The following is a 21,265-nucleotide window of genomic DNA, read 5'->3' on the forward strand; positions in this document are numbered from 1 at the left end:
TGATTTTAGAATTAATTATAAAATTGTTATAATTAATTTTTGCTATTTATTTAGTAACGAGCTACCGTTATCTCTCTTTTTAAAAAAATGTTGCACGCTAAAGATATCGATACTAAAAAAATAGCTATGGAATATCGTGCTAATATAGAACACTGCATATTATATATTTCAAGTTCAGGATTGGAACCGAAAAAAGATTTAAAAATTGTTTTATCTTCATTCTCTTTTATTTCTGTAAATTCTATCCAACTAGACATTTTGTTAACATGTTGACCCCCCCCCCCCAGACCAAGTCATACCCATCAAGACCAATCATACCCATCAAGACCAATCATACCCATCAAGAACAAGAATAACGACTTTCAATCAAACCATATTAAAATTAGCTATTTGATACCCATATCAAAAAAAATTATTTTTTACAGCCCCCTATTCCCACCCCTGAGACCAAGTCATACCCATCAAGACCAAGAATAAAGACGTTCAATCAAACCATATTAAAATTAGCTTTTATTTGATACCCATATCAAAAAATACTTTTTTACAACCTCCCCCCCCCCCCCCACCTTCACTCCCTAGACCGCCTATTATGGGGCAGACATTGACCTCCAGTTGAATAGATCTTTTAATTGGTTATCGATTGATACCCATATCACAAAAAAAATTTTACATCCCCCCCAGACCCATTTTGGGGTAGAAATTGACCTTTAGTTGAATAGATCTTTTGATTAACTATCGATTGATACCCATATCAAATAAATTATTTTTTACACCCCCCCCCCCCCCTCACCCTCAACCCCCAGACCGCCCATTATGGGACAGAGATTGGCCTTCAGTTGAATAGATCTTTAGATTAGCTATCGATTGATATCCATATCAAAAAATATTATTTTTATACCCCCCCCCCCCACCCCCACCCTTACCCCCCTAGACCGCCCATGATGGGGCAGATATTGACCTCCAGTTGAATAGATCTTTTAATTAGCTATCGATTGATACCCTAGACATATCTTATATCATAAGGCCAAAAAAACAACATAGAAAATTAAAAAACGCAACGAAACTCGTGGAAAACGCTTTTAAAATAAGATTCCTCTTTATCACGATTAAAAGGTGATAATACCGTATAGTTCTTTTATCCTTTGAAAAATTGAAATTTTAATGGGATCCTTTTAAATCCCGTGAAGATCCCGGATAGTCATGATCCCTTTAAAAAATTACGACATATATATTATCTAAAAATATAAATTAGAATATATATGATCAAAACGAAAAACAAAAAGTAAGGTTACAAAAATTATATTTAAAATATAAATTTCTGAAAGAAAAACAAAAAGTAATAATAGGTAAGGTTATAAAAATTAGATTATAAATATTAATTTCTAAACGAAAAACAAAAAGTAATAATAGGTAAGGTTATCAATTTTGAATATATAACATTCTCCTTCTTCTAAAAAGCCTTCACACTTTAATTATGTTATCGTAGTTAGTTTGTTCATCAAGTTGTTTCACAAGTCATCATATCGTTGGCTTGTCCCAATCGTTTACTGTGTTTATACGTTGGTTTGTTTAAATCGTAAGCTTGATATCCTTATCGTAAGTTGTCCTTATAAATCGTGACTTTGTCATATAGCTTGCTTGGTTGTACTCAGTTGTTATTATTATCATTTTTCAAAATTGTTATTATCATCAGTAAGTTGCGATAGTTCATCATATTGGATATAAGAATAAACGAAGAATGATAAATCAATAAGATTGTTATATAATATTTTCAGCCTTTTAATTTTTTGCGTTTTAGTGTAAGCGTTTTAATTTTTAATTTACTTTATGCAATTTAATATTTATTTAATATTTTAAGTTATGTAGTCTTTTAAATAAACAGGTTTTTGTTTAATTCGCATAGGTCTAGAAATAGGTGTTATATCGTTATTATCAGTAATTTTTATATTTTTGTCCACTATTCCCTCCTTAAAAGAATCCTTAGAGTCATGGTTAATAATTGTGTTAAAACAGTTTCTAATTCTTATTTGATCTAAATGTCTCCTCAAAATACCTTTCTCTGTCTTAATTTGGAACATCATGTCACTTTCTTTATGTGTGATCATACCTTTGCACCATTTATCATCACCTTGTACTTTGTACCAAAGAAAATCTCCTACGTTAAAGGTTCTATTACGTGGTAAAGTAACGTTTATTTTATTCTCCTTCTCCTCCAACGGTTTTAATAAGTCCCATTTAATTCTAATATCTCGATTAAACATTCTCTGAGATGGTGTAACTCCTGTAGTATCATTACGCGTATTTCTGTAAATAAATAAAAATTTGCCAAGTGCGATATCTAGGTCAATTTTAATATTCCTTTTCATATGTGTTTTGAACGTTCTCACCATGCGTTCTACCTGGCCATTGGATTGCCGGTGATAAGCAGATGTGAGCACATGTTTAATACCGAAATTGTTGCAAAATTTTTCAAAATCGTTACTCGTAAAGTTAGTGCCGTTATCAGTAACTATAGTTTCAGGTATTCCATATAGCGAAATACTTTTGAAGATTTCTTTTAAAGCAACATCAGTCGTAATATTTTTAACAGGAATAATAATTGGAAATTTGCTGTAGGCATCGACTATTATCAACTAAAATTAATAGGTAAATCCCCATATTCATTTATTATAGTGATATTTTCAATAGTTTCATCATGACATTCTTGTGGTAATCTCGAGAGACAATCAGGAAAAACATTATATTTACCGGCTTTATACTTTATATTAAAATCATATCATCCTAATGTAATATTCCACTTCTGGAGTCTTAAGGACATGGTGTTATTATCCTTAAGACCCTTGGTAAAAATGTGAACTAGAGGTTTATGGTCAGTAATAATTGTAAATTTTGTGCCGATTAAGTATTCCTGGAACCTCCTTATAGCGAACATAATGGCGAGAGCCTCACGCTCAATATTGGTATAGTTCATTTCGGATTTTATTAAAGTTCTTGACGCGAAAGCTATAGGTTTTTCTTTACCATCTTTTTCAGTATGAAATAGTACAGCTCCTAAACCACATTTCGATGCGTCAGTGGCTATCCCTATAGGTAATTCAGGGTTAAAATATGTCAAAGCAGGTGGAAGACTAATCAACTTCTTAAGATCATTAAAACTTTTAGAGTGTTCTGGGTTCCAAGCCCATTTTTCTTTGTTGACAATCTTATATAGAGGATCGGCAATTTTTGCAAAATTGTTCAAAAATTTTCTATAGTAGCCAGCCATTCCCAGAAATGTTGATAATTCAGCAGCTGATTTTGGTTCTGGCATATTAATTATTGCTTCAATTTTGTCGTGATTAGCATGAATCCCCCTAGCGTCAATATCATGACCCAGGTACCTCACTTTGTTTTTAAAGAACACACTTTTATTGAAGTTAGGTATTAGCCCAAACGATGATATTCTATCAAACACTTTTTTCATGTTGTTAAAGTGGGCTTCATTGTTTTTTCCAGTTATAAGTAAATCATCAATATAAAATATGACGTCATCCATATCACCGAAGATTTGATCCATAATCTGTTGAAAAATTGCAGATGAGGTCTTAAGCCCAAAAGGAAGTCTAGTAAATTGGTAATACCCCTTGTGCGTAGATATGGTTAAAATATTTCTGCAACTTTTATCAATTGGTATCTGTAAGAAAGCATATTTAAAGTCAATCTTCGTAAATTTCTTTCCTTCTGAAAGTTTAGCTATTAGATCATTGATTCGTGGTAGAGGGTATCTGAAATCTTCTAGAGCTGGGTTTACAGTGTCCTTGAAATCAGCACAAAGCCTAATGCTCCCATCATCTTTGTAGACAGCGGTAACAGGACTTGCCCATCGGACATCATTCACCGGCTCAATTATTTTATCATGTATCCATTTTTTAAGTTCATTGCTAACAAGCAATTTTTGAATAAGGAATACGTCTAGGCGGTATAATTTTAGGTTGGGCATCTCTTCTTAAATGTAACTTGACACTTGCTTTGTTGATTGGCCCATTAGTCAATTTGAATTCACACTTATTAATCAATTTTTTTATTTCATCTTCGTAATTAGTGTCTACATTTGCTATAAATTTATTTAAAATATTTTTGAAAGCATTGATCCATATACGTCCCAACAAGGCATTTTTACTTGATTCGACGACTATCGCTTGTAAATATTTTGAGATACCATCATAAGTCACTTTAACTTGAGTGGTGCCGATGATCTTGATTAAATTTCCGTCATAAGCGGTAAGTTGTAGCTCGGATTTCTTAACATCTCTAATACCAAGTTTTTTAGCCAGACCATGAGGTATAATAGTATGTTTTGAGCCTGTATCTACTTGCATACATGTAATCGTTCACTTTTAAAGTAGTCAAAAATGCATTATCTTTGTCATTGATCACCAGATAAGTTCTTAACATTGAAATCATTATCATTTTTGTTCTTTGTAGAGTCAACTTTCTCTTCAATAATTTCTTCAATATTCATATTATAATCATTGTTGTATTGTATTTGCTTTCTATTATTGTTGTCGCCACCTCTATAATTATTTGAGTTGTTGTTATATTGTATTTGCTTTCTCTGATTATTGTCACTACCTCTATAATTATTTGAATTGTTGTAATAAGATTGGTAATTGTTACGATTTCCGTCAGCTTATTGGATTTGTTTTCTTTGATTATTATCATGCCATGTATTATTTCTACCATAATTAGATTGATTATTATTGTTATAGCGATAGTTATTGTAGTTATAGTTGTTATAATTATCGTGGTATCTCGAATTATTATTACCGTAATTCCTATCATTGTATCTAAAATTATTATTGTAATACCTATTTCTATCTCTATTATCATAATTATTTCTAAAATTATTTCTAAAATTATTATCAGGTCTAAAATAATTATTGTTGTCGTTTCTATTTCTATTGTAAAAGTTTTTATCTTTATCGGACTTTTATCGTTATTCATATAACTTATATTATCAACATCTGACTTATCGCTGATACTGTCTAACTTAATTCCTAACTCAACCATCTCATTTAAAGTTAAATTAATATTTTTACAAAATTTATATTTTATTTTGTCATTTAAGGTAGATGTACGTAATTTTTCTTTTAATCTACTGTCATCCGAAAAATTACATTTTTTATGCAGTTTGGATACTCTTATGTACCATTGTATGAAATTCTCACTCGAGTTCTGCTGTAATAAGTTAAATTTATTTATTAAAATGTTTTTATCTTGCACAGGTAAAAGGTAAGTTAACTTTTTAGTCACAATTTTAAGATCTAGTATGTCGGTATCGGAACAAATTGATTTAATGTTGTCAAAGACCTCGTCTGATAAATTATTAAGCAAAGTATTTATTTTAATAGAGTCCGATAATGTGCTGGTCGAAAAATAACTTAATATTCTGTCTAAGTAAATCTCAGTAAGTGGTCCAACTAATTTAGGAATTTGTATATTAATTCAGGTTTTATTTCCATATTTTATTAATAAATCATATATATTAGAAATGATAACATTTCAGATTTTAACAAAAATGCAGTTTAATTGGAAAAATTCTGACTCCTTATACACGTAATATTTGCCATTCAATGATTCAAAACAATTTATCATATCTTTGAGGTTCACAAACTCAAACAAAACATCGTCACTACCCAGTATTCTAGAGTCGTGCACGTCACAGTTGTAAGTCAATTCGAATAATATGGCGTAAACGGAAATTTCATAAGGAATATTGATGAGTTTAAAAGCAAACATAATGGAAATAATATCAAAATGATTTTACTTTTTTTCCCTTCTTTATATAGAAATTATTTGTATCGTTTTATAATTTTTTATTATTCATATTTACAGAGAGAAAAAAAAATTTTTTTAACAAAAGAAAAATTTCTAAAAAAAGAATTTCCATAAGGCGAGTTTTTTTTGTCAAACTGGGAGCACCATGAAGAGAATCATGATAAACGTGCGAGTAAGTAAAAATATATTTTATTATTATTATCTCTTTTTACACATACTATATATATATTATCTAAAAATATAAATTAGAATATATATGATCAAAACGAAAAACAAAAAGTAAGGTTACAAAAATTATATTAAAAATATAAATTTCTGAACGAAAAACAAAAAGTAATAATAGGTAAGGTTATAAAAATTAGATTATAAATATTAATTTCTAAACGAAAAACGAAAAACAAAAAGTAATAATAGGTAAGGTTATCAATTTTGAATATATAACATTTCTTTATGAAAAAGAAATAGAACTTTTAAAATACTACTTCTCTTAAAGGGCATGGTGGGCAAAGCCAATTCCAATAACTCGAGGTCTGTAACTGATTTTTTCTTATGGACCACATAATTTGCTATCAAACAGGCCGCTTTTACTTCTGAATTTATGTTATCACTTGAAATATTTTAATCACATACTTCATTAAATTCACAACTAGTAATATGCTTCTTTTGATATCGGAGTTCCAATAAATAAGAAGCATTGTGATCACATGTATTTATATCGTTTTTTATTTTTTCAAACATTATTTTAATTTTTTCCCCAGATTTTTTAGAATATCTGACCGTATTTGACAAGGTCACCTGTAAATTGACCGACTTACTAACCTCTATAAAGCCTTTAGATAAAAACTTAGAAATAATAGCGATTAGATTATAATTTAAAGAATCACACTTAAAGTATATCAATTTAAAAGGTATTAGTTATTTTATAACTATTTATATAATATATAAAATTTAATGATTTTTGCTTTATACTTTATGTAACAATTATAATAATAATAATAATTTAATAAGCATATGGATTGAATCTAAAATAGGCTACTTATCGTTTTATAAATAATAAATACTACAATCAAATGTCTTAAATTGAAATTTGAAGATTTTGAAATTAATATTATACTTTTTGGACATTTTGCATTTGCTAAGGTTAGAATTAGTTCCTGGAATATAGGATGTTACTATAAAGTATTTATTATATTTGGGCCATGGTATGTAATTCAAAATAAGATGTCTAACAACATCCATGCTTATACTAATCCATAAAATATAAATAATTTTAAAATTAATAAATTCTAATATTAGAAAGCCAGTTAAAAAAAATTCAAATGTTATAAAGGAAACAGCTGATTAAAAAATAACCCTTTTTCTTAAAAAATTTGGATTTATATTATATTAAAGTAACATTTTTTATTTAAAATAAGAAGATTTTCAAAAATTGAACAAAATTAAAAACGAACAAAAAGAACGTTTACGTTTGTCAAAAATATAAGAATGTTCATAATTTTTTCAAACGGCGCTCTAAATTTTTTAAAAAACAATGGAACGGGAGCAGGAGCTAGCTTCTTTTAGGGCTAGAGCGAAAATTTAATGTATAAATTAAATTTTTTTAAAATATTAATAATATTTGTTAATTAAAATTCAATAAAAATGAAATATTATATTTAAATTTATCCATTATTAAATGTTTAGCCGAGTTTTATATTAGTTTTTCATCTAATCATTTTAAATATTAAACATCATGTTTTTCCTTTTTATATTGAAAATTCTTTTGAAAATCTTGTAAGTCATATTAATATTCATTTCATATATATATAATAAAAAATAGTTTTAGATATTTTGGATTTAGAGATCATAGATGAAGAAATCGAATTTCCATTTCCATCATGCAAAAATTATTTTTAACTCTAAAAGATATTGATCCAAATGATCAAACAAATTTAAGGGCAAAATGTCTTATAAAGCTATTTATTTTCAAAAGTGAGCAGTTTCAATCTAAAAAAGCAACTAAAAGTAAAAAATATTTCTTTTAAATACAAAATGATTTGGAAGATTTTTTTGGATTCCATGAATGTTCATCAGGAAGATAATATATTGGACAAATATTTTTTAAATAATGATAACAAAATTACTATTTTTGATAAATTCCCTGAATTAAAAAATAGCTTTATAAAATACAATACCCCGCTACCCTATAGTGCTCCTGTGGAGCGCCTATTTAGTATTGCAAAAGAGATCTTAGAGGAGAGGCGTGGATGTTTGTTAGATTCTAATTTAGAAAATTTATTACTTTTAAAAACTAGTAAAAGGTTATAAATATTTTGATAGATCATTTAATATAAATAAAACTTTTTGATAAAAAAATATGATTTTGTTTCGTATACCTTCTAAAAAAAATGAAAATCAAAGGAGCGGTTATGGAGTGGCGCTCCAATATTTGGAGCGGTAGCTAGCTACTTTTAAAAATATAGTAGCGAGAGCGGGAGCTAGCTCCTCTTAAGAAGGTAGGAGCGGGAGAGGGAGCTAGCTACTTTTAAAAAGGAGTGTTAACAACTTTGAAAATATTATATAACCCAAATTAAATAAATATAATCATTTATTAATTGAAAATTAACAAATTTAATATTAATTAGCCGAGTTCAAAATCACTAATCAACTATATTATGTCTCTTCCTAAAATTATTTTCAAGGTCCAAATCCAAATAAGCATTTTTTATAAAAAGTAAATAGACATTTAGTTTATAATCCTCTATAATATATAATTATTTATAAAATATCAGGTAAAATGCCACTTTTACAGACGTATTTGACAGCTATATAATATATTACAGTTATTTTAAAAAATTTAATAATAAATGCTTTAGTTAATAAATATAAGTAACAATTTGCATAAAATTATTTAACGCCATATATTTATTTAAAATATTATTAAAATTAAACATCTTATTTTTATCCCACAATGGATGTAATAAAATAGAAATCTTTTCTTCTCTTTTTTTATTTGTTTTTAGGAAAGCTATTTTTTTCTTCTATGAAAAACAGTTTTGAGTTAAATTTTTAATATGAATATATTTTTGATATTATTACAAACTACTATTATTTTAAGATATAATATACCAACTAGAGATGGTGAGACAATAATATATAAAATCTTAATTGCTTTCATGATATCACTCTGGTTCTTATTTTATAGTTATAAAATATTTCATTTCTATATGGCATCCTTGCCGTGTAAATAACTCAAGGCTTCAATATATTTGCACTTTTAAAGATTTTTAGTGTTTTTATATTATCAATTTATCTAACATTACAAATTCTGATAAGGGTTACCATCGTGAGAAATTAACCAGCATCTATTATTTGTTTGGCTATGTAATTTAAGATTATTACTACAGCTGCTGAGAGCATATGATTACATATTTTAGATAAGCAATAATGGTCAACTGTGTAGTCGTTTATATGTCATAAATAATGGAAGATAATCTTTTAGAAATTTAATATCTCACGATAATTTTCTCGATTACTTATCTAGCTTCCATCATGTCATCTAAGAGGAAACTCTAACCACCATATAGTTTTATGATTTGGATTGGTCCTCTTCTTCAAGAATTGTTGAGGGCTAATAAATTTTTCCTTATTAGTCCATTCTATAAAACATTGTCTAAAATGACAATAGAGATTTATATTATTTTCATGACTTTTTGTCAGTGTAACTTGCTAGAATTATATAGTCCTATGTCGTTTTTAAAAACCATTATCAATTGAGGCATATGTATGAATTAATTAACCTTTTTTATCACTTGTAATTCTTTGCGGAAAATTTTTTTATATCAGCAATCGAAAATATTTTATACTGTATAAATAGATTTTGTATTAAAAATCATTATTTTTGGAAATGTCTTGTATTGTTTTAATTATTTATATGCTAGTTTATTTTGTATGGAAAATATTATGAATATTCAGAATAATTGTCTAGAGTTAGCATATTTAAAAAAGGTATAATATATTAATATAAAACGCGGCCGAAGGCCAAGCAAAAGAGGGCCGAAGGCCCGCAAAATAAGGGGTATGGAAGCGAACCCCCCCCCCCCCCCCATCATAAAATTTTTATTAGTTAGCCCCATGAGTTGTAAAGGCTAGCGACGCCCCAGATTTTATAACTTCAAATAGATCTGTAAAAGTGGCATTTTACCTAATATTTTATAAATAATAATGTATAATAGAGGATTATACTATATGTCTACTTACTTTTTATAAATAATTCTCTTATACTTATTTGGGTTTGGACCTTGAAAATAATTTTAGGAAGAGACATGATAATTAAATTTAAAAATCAATAATATAGTTGATTAGTTATTTTGAACTCGGCTAATTACAATATTAAATTTGATAATTTTCAATTAATAAATGATTATTATATAATAATTTAAATAATAAAAGTCAATTAAGCCTCAACTGTTAATACTAAATTTATATTTAGTGAGTGATATTGATATATTTTTAACACAGAATTGAGCAAGCTGACATAATGAAAATATAATTTATATCTATTAATCTAATCTAATAATTAAAATAGTATTCATTTAATAAAAATTTAGATAGTCCTATTAATTTTTAAATAAAAATTAAACTATATATTACGCAATAGAATTATAAAAGAAATCGTTCAGGGGGCAATTAAAAATTCAAGGGGATATTAAGGAGTAGTGTTGTTAATCGACTCAATTTAGTCGACTAACAGACGACTAACTAATAGTTTTAGTGGAAAAATTCGACTAAAAACTTTAGCAACTAAATTAGTCTAATAGTCGACTAATTTAGTCGACTAAAACGAGACTAAAACGACTAATATAGTCGACTAAAATGACTAATATAGTCGACTAAAATGACTAATATAGTCGACTAAAACGACTAATATAGTCGACTAAAACGACTAACATAGTCGACTAAAACGACTAATTTAGTCGACTAAAAGAACTAATTAAGTCGACTGAAACGACTAACATAGTCGACTAAAACGGCTAATTTAGTCGACTAAAAGAACTAATTAAGTCGACTAAAAGAACTAATAAAGTCGACTAAATTAAGTCGTACATAAACATAACAGAATCGTTATTTTTGAACATTTTTTAAATTTTTTAGGTAAAAATATATATATTGTAAATGTGTTAAAATAAAATTTCAGTGAAGATGTACCATAGAAGAGTGACAATTGTCATAATCGTTATTTTTTTTTAACTTTTTGAATTATTTTAAAGTAAATAGCTAAAAATTATATAATGTAAAAAAATAAAATTTCAGTGAAGATATACCATAGAAAAGTGACAATTGTCATAATCGTTATTTGTGAACTTTTTTGAATTTTTTTAAAGTAAATAGGTAAAAATATATATTGTTAAGATATTAAAATAAAATTTCAGTGAAGATGTACCATAGAAAAGTGACAATTGTCATAGCCGTTATTTGTGAACTTTTTTGAATTTTTTTAAAGTAAATAGGTAAGAATATATATTGTAAAGATGTTAAAATAAAATTATAGAAAATAATTGTCATAATCGTTATTTTTTAACTTTTTTTGAATTTTTTTAAAGTAAATAGGTAAAAATATATATTATAAAGATATTAAAATAAAATTTCAGTGAAGATGTACCATAGAATGACAATTGTCAGAATCGTTATTTTTGAATTTTTTTGAATTTTTTTAAAGTAAATAGGTAAAAATATATATTGTAAAGATATTAAAATAAAATTTCAGTGAAGATGTACCATAGAAAAGTGACAATTGTCAGAATCGTTATTTTTGAACTTTTTTGAATTTTTTTAAAGTAAATAGGTAAAAATATATATTGTAAAGATATAGAAATAAAATTTCAGTGAAGATGTACCATAGAAAAGTGACAATTGTCAGAATCGTTATTTTTGAACTTTTTTGAATTTTTTTAAAGTAAATAGGTAAAAATATATATTGTTAAGATATTAAAATAAAATTTAAGTGAAGATGTACCATAGAAAAGTGACAATTGTCATAGCCGTTATTTGTGAACTTTTTTGAATTTTTTTAAAGTAAATAGGTAAGAATATATATTGTAAAGATGTTAAAATAAAATTATAGAAAATAATTGTCATAATCGTTAATTTTTAATTTTTTTTGAATTTTTTTAAAGTAAATAGGTAAAAATATATATTATAAAGATATTAAGATAAAATTTCAGTGAAAATGTACCATAGAAAAGTGACAATTGTCAGAATCGTTATTTTTGAACTTTTTTGAATTTTTTTAAAGTAAATAGGTAAAAATATATATTGTAAAGATATTAAAATAAAATTTCAGTGAAGATGTACCATAGAAAAGTGACAATTGTCATAATCGTTATTTGTGAACTTTTTTGAATTTTTTTAAAACAAATAGGTAAAAATATATATTGTAAAGATGTTAAAATAAAATTTCAGTGAAGATGTACCATAGAAAAGTGACAATTGTCATAATCGTTATTTGTGAACTTTTTTGAATTTTTTTAAAACAAATAGGTAAAAATATATATTGTAAAGATGTTAAAATAAAATTTCAGTGAAGATGTACCATAGAAAAATGACAATTGTCATAATCGTTATTTATGAACTTTTTTGAATTTTTTTAAAGTAAATAGGTAAAAATATATATTGTAAAGATGTTAAAGTAAAATTTCAGTGAAGATGTACCATAGAAAAGTGACAATTGTCATATCCGTTATTTGTGAACTTTTTTGAATTTTTTTAAAGTAAATAAGTAAGAATATATATTGTAAAGATGTTAAAATAAAATTATAGAAAATAATTGTCATAATCGTTATTTTTTAACTTTTTTGGAATTTTTTTAAAGTATATAGGTAAAAATATATATTGTAAAGATATTAAAATAAAATTTCAGGGAAGATGTACCATAGAAAAGTGACAATTGTCAGAATCGTTATTTTAAATTTTTTTAAAGTAAATAGGTAAAAATATATATTGTAAAGATGTTAAAATAAAATTTCAGTGAAGAATTACAACAAAAAAGTGACAATTGTCATAATCGTTTATTTTTAAATTTTTTTAAAGTAAATAGGTAAGAATATATATTGTAAAGATGTTAAAATAAAATTTCGGTGAAGATGTACCATAGAAAAGTGACAATTGTCATAATCGCTATTTTTTAACTTTTTTGATTTTTTTCAAAGCAAATTGGTAAAAATATATATTGTAAAGATGTTAAAATAATTTTTCAGTGAAGATTTACCATAGAAAAGTGACAATTGTCATAATCGTTATTTTTTAACATTTTTGAATTTTTTTAAAGTAAATAGGTAAGAACATATATTTTAAAGATGTTAAAATAAAATTTCAGTGAAGATTTACCTAGAAAAGTGACAATTGTCATGATCGTTATTTGTGAACTTTTTTAAAGTAAATAGGTAAAAATATATATTGTAAAGATGTTAAAATAAAATTTCAGTGAAGATGTACCATAGAAAAGTGACAATTGTCATAATTGTTATTTGTAAACTTTTTTAAATTTTTATAAAGTAAATAGGTAAAAATATATATTGTAAAGATGTTAAAATAAAATTTCAGTGAAGAATTACCATAAAAAAGTGACAATTGTCATAATCGTTTATTTTTAAATTTTTTTAAAGTAAATAGGTAAGAATATATATTGTAATGTTAAAATACAATTTCAGTGAAAATGTACCATAGAAAAGTGACAATTGTCATAATCGTTATTTTAGAACCTTTTTAATTTTTTTTAAAGTTTATAGGTAAAAATATATATTGTAAAGATGTTAAAATAAAATTTCAGTGAAGAATTACCATAAAAAAGTGACAATTGTCATAATTATTTATTTTTAAATTTTTTTAAAGCAAATAGATAAGAATATATATTGTAAAGATGTTGAAATAAAATTTCGGTGAAGATGTACCATAGAAAAGTGACAATTGTCATAATCGCTATTTTTTAACTTTTTTGATTTTTTTTCAAAGCAAATAGGTAAAAATATATATTGTAATGATGTTAAAATAATTTTTCAGTGAAGATTTACCATAGAAAAGTGACAATTGTCATAATCGTTATTTTTTAACATTTTTGAATTTTTTTAAAGTAAATAGGTAAGAACATATATTTTAAAGATGTTAAAATAAAATTTCAGTGAAGATTTACCTAGAAAAATGACAATTGTCATGATCGTTATTTGTGAACTTTTTTAAAGTAAATAGGTAAAAATATATATTGTAAAGATGTTAAAATAAAATTTCAGTGAAGATGTACCATAGAAAAGTGATAATTGTCATAATCGTTATTTTTTAACTTTTTTTGAATTTTTTTAAAGTAAATAGGTAAAAATATATATAAAAGAAATAAAATTCTCTCTTTATTTCAATAGTTGCTGATATAATATGTTATCAAAAGTTTATAGTAAATAATAAATTTTTTTATATGGTAAATTTAATAAAGGTAAAAAAAATATAAAAATATAAAAATATAATTTGCGAAAGAGGGTAAGGGATAAAAGAATAGAAACTAGGAAAGAGAAGGGAGAGAGAGAGCATAGACATAGGAGATTATTCAATGAAAGAGATGAAACTTAGGTAGTTAGAGCGAATGATGGCGGTAGCAAGTCTTTGTCGTAAGAAAAGGGACTCTTTAGGCTGATCGGTTTTTTCCCGAATCCGTTTGTCTAATTCTTTAAAAAAACTTAGAGCTTTGCTACCGAAGGTGGTAAGAGTAGAGCAGGCGATAGGTATGAATAAGAAAGAGGGGTCTATGGAACTATATTTGATAGTTTTACGAGTTTCTGCTAGAGCGAGGGCATCGACGTTGTGGTTGGATGGGCATTTGGGTCTATGCAGGTGAAGTCCCAGACTAGTAGCTGGCCCCTTGACCAAGAAATCAAGGACTTTCCATCAGGACGTTTTCCGTCGGATCTAAAAATGCCGGTCGGTTCAAGTCTTGATGGAATGCCTGCGGATTTGAGAGCGCGCAATATGATGTCATTGCAATTGGTGTGCCGTGGAAAACGGCCTCGGCAAAAGAGGCAATGGAGGCAATGTCTGCCCTTGCGATCGACGCTGGTTTCGCAGTGTTTGCATTGGTATGGTAGAACAATTTCGCAATTAAGCCGTAATCCAATGGCAAATCTTAGCTCGTCAGCGGTCAGCAATAAGTCGAGGTTGTTGGAGGGTATAGTTTCCAGAAACTCGTAACCCGATCCTTGGTTTAATTGGTGAAAGACTGTGAGATCGTCGTCATGAAGGCTCGATTTTAGGTAAGCGACGGAGCCTTCGTTGAGTGGAGTATCCCAGTCTCTCTGTAAACAGGAGGAGGGTCGAGGAGTGTTTGGGACAACGGAATTGTCCCAAATGGTCTGGGCTTCAGCTAATAATGGGTCAGGAAAGTGAGAAAGCTGGCTAATGTGTGAGTCAGATGAGTGGCGGGAGGCGATGAATCCACTGATGGAAAGAGTTAAAGGTGAGCGTAAGCCGATGCCCCCGAGCTTACATGGAAGTGATGCTTGTAGCCATGAATTATGGTTGAAGCGAAGATTAAGGATCTCTTCGGCAAGAGATTTGACGGAAGTTTCAAATGATTTTAGTGAGTCGGGAAATTTAAAGATTGAGGTGGATCGAATAGCGTAAAGAATTTTAGGAATGTAGTAAAAGTTTTTGAGGAGAAAAAAAGCTTGATGGCGAGGGAGAGATTTAGAGATGTTTTTGAAATGAAGTAAACTAGATGATGCGTTAGAGAAGAAGTGATTAATGGATTGCAAGCCACCGACAGGTGAGCCGAGATGAGTGAGGGATGATAGCTCGGTTGTAAGGAAGTTATGGGTGAATGGGATGGAACAATGAAGTGGACAGATCTCGGTTTTTTGTTCGTTAAGTCAAAGTCCAATTGCGGCGGAATGTGTATTAATGATGGCGAGGGTCTTGGCGACCTCGTGAGGGGAGCCGCAGAACATTCCGTCGTCGATGTACCAAGTGTGGAGTGGAAGATTGCAGTTGGTAGAAATGTTTTTGACCACTTCATTGATTCCAATGCAGAAAAGTATCGAGCCTAGAGGATCGCCTTGCTGGATTCCTTCAGATGATGAAAGTAAGTAGTTGTTGAATTGGAGATGAGATGGCTTGGAATAGCAGGAGTGGAAAAATTGGGAGAAGGTGGGAAATGAGTGGTATATTTGTGGAAGAAAGTGGGAACGGCGAATGGAGTTGAAGGCGTTAGAAAAATCAATTTTGAAGAGGATTTCGTCGCTAGGGTTGGTTTGGAGATGGATGCGAGTAGCGTGTTTGGCTATTTCGCAACCTCCCTGGATGCCAATACCGAGTTGATGGGGTGCTAAAATTAAGGCTGCGTTGTCCTTAATTTTGGAAGCTATGAGTTTAGCAACGAGGCGACGGAATACGGTCCCGATTGCTATCGGCCGGATGTCCTTGTTCGGCTTTTCGAGTGCGATTAATTTAGCGCCGAACAGGAGTGGCCTGATGGATTCGGGAACAGGTCCATGTGCAATTTTGTTGCAGAATGTTGTTAGATTCTGTAAAATAGGGACCTGGCTGACTATGAGGGGGGATGTAAGGTCCTGGAGGAAGATGGGGCGAAGCCCATCATACCCGGGCGAGGAGTCGTGATGAAAGGATAGGATACTTTTGCGCACCTCGACGGGGGTGAAATTAGTGGGAAATATGTTGGGTGGAGGAGGAGGTATGAGGTCACCTCTAGGAGGGTGCTTAAGTTTAAGTTTGTTGTAGCTCTCCTCATTACTGGTTGCAATTGAGTCGTCAGATGCTAGTAAGCGGAGAGCAGATTTGATGTTTAGATTGTTTATTTTGTTAGAAATTATCTTAGCCTTTAATTGGAGGCTGGAAAGTTTTTTAGAATTATGAGGAGAAAAAGTGGATATGAGGGTGAGGGGGTGTATGGTTGCGTCTTTAATTTGTTGGGTTAAAGATTTGTGAATCTCAGGATTGGGAGGTTGGAGAGTCGTGAAAGAAAATGAAAAAAGTTTGAGCCAATGATCTAGAGAGGAAAAGTTATTTAATAGTGAATGAAGACAGGTAGAGAGAGCTTTGGCTACTTGTATTCTAGAGCCTTTGGGAATTCTAGAAATAATTCGAGGTTTGTCGGATTTTAGAAAGTTAATGATGTCGACGTGAGTGGTAGGTGGGAGGGAAATGAATGTGTCTGATGTGGTTGGTATGTGGGCGTTATTGGATGAGGTGGAAGTATAACTGTGAGTAGAAAAAATGGAGAGGGGATTTTGGAAGGGAGGGGAAGGACGCTTTCCAGACTCAGGACAAGCACTGCCTTTGGATTTGTGCTTGGTGAAAAGGCCGGATTTGGTGATTTTTATGTTTTTGGAACACGTGGGGCAGCGTTCCATTGTGTGGATAAAGAAAGGTTGTGAATAATTGTGTTGAGAATGGGGATGTGACAGAGACTAGGAAGAAATAATCTGCAGAGAATAAAGATGTTGTAAAGATAAGGTTATTAAATATGAGAGGAAAGAATGGGCATAAAGGTTGTTGGGGTTGGTTGGTGTTTGATAGAGGTTGGTTATTTGTTTTAATAAATGTAATGGTTAAAGTAAATAAAAGATTGAAAAACTGAGGAACATATATAAAAGGGAGAAAAAAAAATAATTATTTAGGGTATGTTTATGAAATGGAAAAGAAAAATTATGTTGTATTAATGGGGATATTACAAGGAACGTAAGATAATTTGAGTCTTGAAGAATATATATATAAGAAAGTAAAAAAAAAAGAAAAGATTTGGTTCAATTGTGAGGAATAAATGTGTACAAATAAAAAAAAATAAATATTATGCATGTAAAAAGAGAGTTGTGATTATGAAAGAATAAAAAGATATATATATATGTAAATGTTAAATTAGTTGAAATGTTGAATGTTGTTAAAAAGAAACAATATATAAAAGGGGAGAAAAAAAAATTATTTTGGGTATGTTTATGAAAGGGAGAAGGAATATTATTTTGTATTAATGGGGATATAAAAAGGAATGTGAGAGAATTTGAGTCTTGAAGAGTATATAAATGAAAAAGTAAAAAGAAAAAAAAATTAATTTGGTTCAATTGTGAGGAATAAATGTGTACAAAGAAAAAATGTGCATGTAAAAAGAGAATATGTGATTATAGTTGTGAATGAAAGAAAGAATAAATATATATATAAGTGTTAAATTAATTGAAAGCTAAATGTTGTTTAAAAAAATTTGTGAATTTATTGAATATTTAAATGTTATAAGATGAATCAGTATGGAAATTCGTGAATGTATAAAATAAGTGTTAAATTGGTTATAATGTTAAATATTAAAAAGTCTATATGTAAATTTATTGATATATTATAAGTGTTGAACTAATTGAAGGTTAAAAGTTATTTTTAAAAACAAGTTGTTTAATAAGTTTTAAAAATAAGTATTGAAAAAAAAGAAGAAAGTAAGATAACTTCTGGTGAAAAAAAAGGGAGGCAATCCTTGAGTCTAAATTGGGTGGATTGAGAAGACTTTTGAATATTAATGTTTGAAGTTAAATTATCCCTTTCTTTGGAATTGAATCCTCTTGAAGACATGTTTGATTTAATAGAGAAAATAGACCGGATTTATTGTTGGTACATAATTGTTGTTAAGATTCCAATTAGTTTTCCTTTACAACATTCTGTTATATTGCTGGATTCAATTTTATGAGGTTGGGTGACATAATGATGATGTTAAGGTGAATTTGTGGTTGCTGTAGAAGATGTTACTTTATATCTCTATTGTTTCTCTTTAAAAAGAGTGTCAAATGTCATAAATGCTTGAAGATATAATAATGTGCTGTAACCATCTTGATGGATGATGCTAAGGTGAATTTATAAGTTGCTTCAGTTTGTAAGGCCAACTAAATTCAATTTTAAGGTTGGGATGGTAAGGTGGATTTATAATTGGGGAGATGTTACTTCTGATGTGTATAAAAAAAGATGGAGTTGCTTGATTAAGGTTATTTCAATTGGTCATTGATATAATAAATGAATAGTCAAATAGGTTTTGTTAGTTGGTATTATCTATTTAGTCTGTTGTTTTCTACTTAGAGAATATGAGGTCACATTATATTGGTAATTATAATTTGATTTTTAACTTTCATGAAAAATTTGCCAATTCTTCCAGAATATTTTGTTTTAATTGGTCAAGATGATTATACAGGGGAGTAGAAATTAATACTTCTTTTTAAAGCCATTTATGAACTGTCCATGAATATGGTAATTTTTCTGTTATATTGCTGGATTCAATTTTATGAGGTTGGGTGACATAATGATGATGTTAAGGTGAATTTGTGGTTGCTGTAGAAGATGTTACTTTATATCTCTATTGTTTCTCTTTAAAAAGAGTGTCAAATGTCATAAATGCTTGAAGATATAATAATGTGCTGTAACCATCTTGATGGATGATGCTAAGATGAATTTATAAATTGCTTCAATTTGTAATGCCAACTAAATTCAATTTTAAGGTTGGGATGTTAAGGTGGATTTATAATTGGGGAGATGTTACTTTTTGCTATATTAAGATTTCTTTAATTTTTGAATATCACTTACACCTGATATACCAGAATATTTTGTTTTAATTGGTCAAGATGATTATACAGGGGAATAGAATATATTAATTATTTTTAATATATATTATAAAATAAAATTGTCGCTCAAAGAACAACTATAATATAACACAATAATGAATAATTAATGGTTGTTTTTTATTTTATTTTTATAAAATAAAATAGAAGAGTTTACAGAAAAAAATTACAATTGTCACTTTTCTATGGTACATCTTCATTAAAATTTTATTTTAACAACTTTACAATATATATTCTTACATATATTTACTTTAAAAAAATTCAAAAAAGTTGAAAAATAATGATTATGACAATTGTCACTTTTCTATGGTACATCTTCACTGAAATTTTATTTTAACATCTTTACAATATATATTCTTACCTATTTACTTTAAAAAAATTCAAAAAAGTTCATAAATAACGATTATGACAATTGTTACTTTTCTATGGTACATCTTTACTGAATTTTTAATATAACATCTTTACAATATATATTTTTACCTATTTGCTTTGAAAAAATTCAAAAAATTTTAAAAATAACGATTCTGACAATTGCCACTTTTCTATGGTACATCTTCACTGAAATTTTATTTTAACATCTTTACAATATATATTTTTACCTATTTGTTTTAAAAAAATTGAAAAAGTTCACAAATAACGATTATGTATGACAATTGTCACTTTTCTATGGTACATCTTCACTGAAATTTTATTTTAACATCTTTACAATATATATATTTTTACCTATTTGCTTTGAAAAAATTCAAAAAGTTCAAAAATAACGATTATTTTAACTTAATATGTTTACAATATATATTTTTACCTTTACCTATATATGCTGCTAACTAAAAATCAACTTAGTTAACTAAATTAGTCGTTTTAGTCGACTAAATTAGTTGTTTTAGTCGACTATATTAATCTTTTTAGTCGACTATATTAGTCGTTTTAGTCTACTATATTAGTCGTTTTTATCGACTAAATTAGTCGACTAATGGAATAATTTAGTCGCTAAAGTTTTTAGTCTATTTCCATGATTACAACTATTAGTCGTAGTCGAAAGAACTCGACTAATTAACAACACTAGTTGTTAATAAAAGCATTAATAATTTTAATTTTTCAAAATTTATGAAAAATATTATAATTAATAATGTAGAAATATCGCTGTACAAGATGCAATAGGGAGGTAGCTATTGTTTTTGAAGGGGGTTTGCATCTAGTGAATATTCTATAATGTAGAGGCTAGTTCCATCGAATAATCTTCCATGCCTCATCATGCTTTCTTTTTTCATTCTCCTTCCTTGATATTTATAATTATTTTCTTTATTAACATCTTTTAAATCTAAACCGATGACCAAAAAAATAAATAAAATAAATGATAAAATTTTTTAGTTTTTATAATTTATTTGAACTCTTTTCTTTAATTGACATTTGTCAGAGTGAATCAACTATAAAATCATAATCATATCAAATATTGAATTTAATAAAAGTATAATTAGTTAAAAACTACCCTCAAAAATCAATACCTACCCCCAAAAATTCCACCCAAAAATCAATATCTACCCTACAAAAGCAATACATACTCCCCAAAATGCCAATATATTTTGGAGGTATTGATATCCTACCCTTCCATCTCCGGTCATGTAGACACTGAGTGGACTTAAAGACTGGGGGGGGGGGGTTGGGAGAGAATAAAAAGAGTCTGATTGACTTTTTAACACCTAATTTATATATAAATGGACATTTGGTAACCATTAAAGATTAAAATCGTAATTCTCTTATTTTAATTTATTTTTACCTCGGGATTCGTTTCATCTCTATGGGTCATTTAAATTCGCCGCTGCTCTAGGTTG

General features: G+C 28.3%; 1 protein-coding gene across 1 annotated transcript; it reads right to left on the reverse strand.

Annotated features, from left to right (window-relative positions):
- Positions 1–4,405: 4,405 nt before the first annotated feature.
- On the reverse strand, positions 4,406–5,778 carry LOC135930197 (probable serine/threonine-protein kinase clkA). The gene is made up of 4 exons (XM_065466978.1): positions 5,625–5,778; positions 5,179–5,459; positions 4,720–4,966; positions 4,406–4,668 (listed from the first exon to the last, which is right to left on the reverse strand). The coding sequence occupies exons 1-4, from the start codon at positions 5,776–5,778 to the stop codon at positions 4,406–4,408; spliced, it is 945 nt and encodes a 314-aa protein (XP_065323050.1).
- Positions 5,779–21,265: the final 15,487 nt, after the last annotated feature.

This window comes from Gordionus sp. m RMFG-2023, chromosome 5 (genome assembly GCF_954871325.1).
Source record: "Gordionus sp. m RMFG-2023 chromosome 5, tfGorSpeb1-WG-v2, whole genome shotgun sequence".
NCBI lineage: Eukaryota > Metazoa > Nematomorpha > Gordioida > Chordodea > Parachordodidae > Gordionus > Gordionus sp. m RMFG-2023.

What these genes read in the sequence shown, in the direction of transcription:
- LOC135930197 (XM_065466978.1), bottom strand. Translation starts at nt 5,778, where the DNA reads ATGTTTGCTTTTAAACTCATCAATATTCCTTATGAAATTTCCGTTTAC. An exon ending in CCTCAAAGATATGATAAATT is followed by an intron (nt 5,460 to 5,624) that starts GTTTTGAATCAT and finishes TTCCTAAATTAG; the next exon opens with TTGGACCACTTACTGAGATT. An exon ending in TCATACAATGGTACATAAGA is followed by an intron (nt 4,967 to 5,178) that starts GTATCCAAACTG and finishes TAACGATAAAAG; the next exon opens with TCCGATAAAGATAAAAACTT.